The 4,777-nt window shown below is 60.9% G+C and overlaps 2 protein-coding genes across 2 annotated transcripts; one reads left to right on the forward strand and one right to left on the reverse strand.

Moving 5' to 3' along the window:
* Positions 1-130: 130 nt before the first annotated feature.
* ACA1_350480 (ABC2 type transporter superfamily protein) lies at positions 131-1,592 on the forward strand (the record flags this gene model as incomplete). The annotated part of the gene is made up of 7 exons (XM_004357645.1): positions 131-148; positions 205-336; positions 462-582; positions 685-880; positions 1,004-1,113; positions 1,209-1,303; positions 1,386-1,592. 7 exons carry the CDS (start codon positions 131-133, stop codon positions 1,590-1,592), a joined length of 879 nt encoding a protein of 292 aa, XP_004357702.1.
* An 87-nt stretch (positions 1,593-1,679) lies between these two features.
* Positions 1,680-4,457, reverse strand: ACA1_350490 (uncharacterized protein; the record flags this gene model as incomplete). The annotated part of the gene is made up of 8 exons (XM_004357646.1): positions 1,680-1,799; positions 1,950-3,043; positions 3,199-3,297; positions 3,452-3,541; positions 3,633-3,868; positions 3,968-4,062; positions 4,155-4,231; positions 4,340-4,457. 8 exons carry the CDS (start codon positions 4,455-4,457, stop codon positions 1,680-1,682), a joined length of 1,929 nt encoding a protein of 642 aa, XP_004357703.1.
* Positions 4,458-4,777: the final 320 nt, after the last annotated feature.

Consider the following 4,777-nt stretch of genomic DNA (forward strand, 5'->3'; position numbering starts at 1 on the left):
GGACGCCTCGTACCCCGATTTCATGGAGACGCCGCTTTCACCCCGACGCCAGCGCGCCAACACCGTCACCACCCGAGGCGAGCTCATGGGCCAGGCACATCACATCATCTGCTGCACTCCAACCGCACACATGACGCCTTCTGACCGTGTGTCGTGTGTGTCGTGTGTGTCGTGTCGTGTCGTGTGTGTCATGTGTGCGTCTAGGTGAGAGCCAAGAAGGCCAACTACCTGATTCAGACCGGCGTGCTCACCCATCGCGGTTTCAAGCACCTGTTCCGCAACTACGCCTATCTCGTTTCGCAACTGCTCGAGACCGTACTCATGGCCATCGCCATGGTAAGTCCCGGCTGACCGGCCGCCTTCACCATCCATTTTGACTTCACTCACCACACGCCGCACACGCCGCACGACACACGACACACACGACACACGTCGCACGCCACCCCACCCCACACTACCAGGGGCTCATCTTCCTGCAAGTGGGCGACGGCAGCAAGGAAGACATCCAGGGCCGGCTCGGCGCCATCTTCGGCGTTGTGGGCCTGCAGCCCTACGTCGTCATGCTCACCACCATGCTACACTGTACGCTACCCTTCCCTGTGCCGGCCGACCCGCGTGGCCTACTCAATCACACGCGTGTGCGTGTCGTGTTGCGTGTCGTGTTGCGTGTCGTCGACTACACAGACGAGGAGGAGCTGAAGGTGTTCAGCCGAGAGCAGCACGACAACATGGTGTCGGTGTTGCCCTACTTTCTGTCGATGCTGGCCACGTCGTTCCCCTTTGCGGTGATCATGCCCATCATCTTCTCGAGCATCTACTACTGGATGACCGGGTTGCGGCCCGAGTGGGACGCCTTCCTGTGGTTCACCCTCTGCGTCTTGTACGTCCACCTTGTCGTGCGTCGTGTCGTGTCGGTGTTATGTGTGTCGTGTCGTGAGTGTCGTGAGTGTCGTGAGTGTCGTGTGTGCAACTACGGTTGGTTGACGTGTCTTTTTTTTTCCAGCCTTGCGCAGTACGTGGCTGAATCGCTGGGATTCCTGTTCATCGCACTCACGCGGACGTTTGCGACCGCTTCGCTCGCGGCCAACTCCTTCGTGTCCTTCTGGAATCTTTGTACGCGGCCGCAACCCTTGCGAAACACCCAACCTGTCAATGACACCACCCTCACTTCTCTCTGTCGTTGATCGCTGATGTGTTCGAATGACCAGGTACGGGCTACCTCATCAACCCCGACACGTTCATCATCTACCTGGAGATCATTGGCTACACTTCCTATCTACAATACACCTACGCGGCGATGGCCGTACGCGACTCTCCATTACTACAGTCATGGCAATGGGTGGTTGAGGCTGATGATGGACGTTCATGGTGGTGGGGGTGCTCAGGTGAACGAGCTCAAGGACAACATGTACGATTGTCCGTCGAGCGTGCCGGAGGAGTGCCTGGGCTACGACGGCAACGTGATCCTCAAGCAGCAGCACCTGGTGTTCACCGAGATGGGACCCTGCCTGGGCGTGTTGGCGGGCATGGCCGTGGGCTTCCGGCTCATCTCCCTCCTCCTGCTCTACATCATCAAGAAAAGCCCCGCCTAGAACTTTACAACTTGTTGATTGGACGCTGCATTGCAGCATACTCCGTTCTTCTTGGCCATCGTACAATGATAAGAATATTAAGATACTTTAGAGGGAGTGGAGAATGGAGAGTTGGGTGGAGTTCTTCTTGGTGGCCTGGACCCACTTCTCGCTGACATCGCTGCCTCGCACATCCAACACCCTGAGCTGCGTTGCTTGTTTGAGGGCCTGCGCCGGAGTGCCGCATGTGAGCCACCTTCACAATCACGCACACGCAACACTCACACGCACACGCACACGCACACAACACGCACGCACGCACGCAGCACTCAACACTTGCATGCAACACGCACACAACACGCACATGTGATCGCGTACCTGAGTGACCGTCTTCTTTGACCAGGCGATGGCGGGGCAGTCTCTGGCGGCGAGCTTCTCCAGGTTGGGACAGCGGGCGAGCAGGGCAGCGATGGCGCCGCCCGTGACGGTCCGGCAGCCGTCGAGCCTGATCCGCCGCAGTCGGTGGTTGTTCACCGGCGATGACGATGACGACGTCTCATCAGCCTCTCCCCCGCCGCCGCCCGCGATCTGCAGCAACGTCGCGTCGGTGATGTTGCACATCGCCAAGTCCACCTCCTCGGGGAACACCCGCGCCGTCCGCTGCGGTTCAGCGTTGTGGTCGGCCACTGCCGTCTTGTTGAGCGCCGCCTGCTTCTTGTTGGGCTTTTCGCTCGATCGCTTCTGCTTGCCGACGCTCGCGCTGCTGCCGAGCTGCGGGGCATCTATGTGGTTTGCGACCGCGGCGCTGGCGCTGGCAGCAGTGGTGAGCGCCTGGTCGGCGTCGTGCTGCGTGCGCCGGAGGAAGCGGAAGAGGGAAGCGAGCGAGGTGTCGGTGAGTAGGTCGCAGCCGGCGAAGCTCATCGACGCGATGGCGAGGCCGTGAAGCCGGTGCCGCGGCGTGTTGTCGAACAGGCTCTGGAGGGTGAGCACCGCCGGGTCCGTCAGCACCTCGCCCGACTCGGCAAAGTCCAGGCACCACCCGACATCATCATCGCCGCCGCCGCCGCCGTTATTCGTCTTCGGGCCTACGGTCGTGGTCTGCTGCTGGGCCGCGTCGCGCTTCTGCTCCTCCTTGAGCAGGCCCCAGAAGGCCTTGTCCCCGCTCTGCTGCAGTTCGGGCGCCGCCGCCGCAGGTTTGCTGCGCGTCGTCGAGTCGGTCGAGCGCGTGCTTTGGCTCAGCTTCAGTTCGGTCAGCTGCTGCGACTCCCACACGGCGATGGCGTCGGCGACGCCTTCGGTCATGGTACGACTGGGCCTCGACTCCCCGTCGTCGACCACCGTCGCGGGTCCCATGTGCCGTGCGAAGAAGAGTACCAGCGGGGTCGAGTGGTAGAGCATGCGGAGGAAGCCGCTCAGCTCCTCGCCCCGGCTCTGCAGCGCCGGATAGAGCACGCGCTCCAGCACCAGGCCAGCTGCGTGCGTTTGTGTGTCGTGTTTGCCGTTGGTGTGTGTTGTGTGGTGTGTGTGTGCGTGTGGTGTGTGCGGTGTGTGTGGTGTGTGTGGTGTGTGTGGTGTGTGTGGTGTGTGTGGTGTGTGTGGTGTGTGTGTGTTGTGTGTTGTGTCGTACTGTTGCCTTGGGCGAGGCGCTCCTCGAAGATCTGGGCCGCCAGGTAAAAGTCTTCCTGCCTCTGGGCGCGGCACCTGGCCCGCATGACGTGGGCCAGCCCTTCGACAGATGACAAACCAAAGACATTGGCGTGAGCTATGACGACAATGACGATGACGACAATGACGACGACGACGATGACAATGACAATGACAATGATGACGACAATGACGACGATGATGATGACGAAAATAGCGATCAAATACAAACGCACCGAGTTGCACGCGGATCATACTGTCCTCGGGCCTGATGGTGGCGGCCTTCTTGAAGTTGTCGACGGCTTGTTCGGCCAGCATCTGAATCTCTGCAAAGCGAGTTCGTTAGGCCCGGCGGCGGCGGCGGCGGCGGCGGCGGCGGCGGCGCGCTTGCCAGCTAGCCACACGGCGAAAGCGCACCCTTTTGCTCCTCGGTCTTGACTTGATAGCGCTGACGTGGCACGTGGGTCGGGGTGGCGGAGAGATCGTGGCGCTTGAGTATGGTGGAGGTCTCGGCCTCGCTACCGTCGCCATCACCGAGAGAGGTGACCGAGTCCGTCTCTGAGTTGCTGCTGTCCTGCAGTCTGCGCTGCCCCGAAGACGAGAGTCGCATCGACCCCGCCGCCGCCGCCGACCGCTTCTCTTGCCACCGCTTCCTGCCAGGACGTGGCCATTGACGAACAGTAGAGGTGATGAGTTAGCTATGATAGATCGCGTGAGCCGGCAGGTGGAAGGGGGGTTGATGAGGAGCGCACTCGATGCGCTGCGCGAGCTCAAAGTTACACACGCCGAGCTGTCGCAAGGTACTGAAGTCGTCCGAGTTGGACTGCCATGCGTTGAACAGGTGCGTCTACGCCCACGCAGCACACATCACGGAGGTCAGCCAGCGGTGAAGGCCGATCGACAAAGAAGCCGAGCGAGGTGGGTCGGGTTGGGCTGTACTCGAGCGTCCCGCAGGAGGCGGATGGCTTCGCGCGGTTCGGTGCTGGGGAGCAGGGCCGGCAGTAGCGACGCCGTGCCTGTCACGATCGAAAGTGAGTGAGTGGGCGAGTCCCAGTTTAACCGCGGGTACGGGGTTCAAGCGAGGGCGAGGTGGGTGGTGTGACCTTCGTACAGGGAAATGATACCCATGTGCTTGGTGCGGGCTTCGAACGAGGCGATGTCGGTCTCCACAAAGCGGAAGCCCCACCGGTTGGACTCCATGAAGTCGCCCCACGCGTGTGTGCTCCACCTGATACACATCATCTCCTGCACTCGCTTGAGGATCCTACAAGTGGACCAGACACAGCGCTTTTGTTTAGATTGTCGTGCGTGCGTGCGTGCCTGCGTGCTGCGTGCGTGGCTTGTTGAGGTGGGCTTACCAGTAAACGAATAGGATATTCCCCAGCTGATAGCTGGCGTCAGATTCGACCGGTGACAGACACGAACTGTGCTCATTCCAAAGGAGGAGCAAGTGAGCGCACACGCGCAAGCACGCACTGCACACACACACACACACACACACACACACACACACACACACGAAGTGGCTACGAAAGGGTGGAGGGTCACGCCGTACCTCGACC

The sequence above is a fragment of the Acanthamoeba castellanii genome (assembly GCF_000313135.1).
Source record: "Acanthamoeba castellanii str. Neff unplaced genomic scaffold scf7180000084692, whole genome shotgun sequence".
NCBI lineage: Eukaryota > Discosea > Longamoebia > Acanthamoebidae > Acanthamoeba > Acanthamoeba castellanii.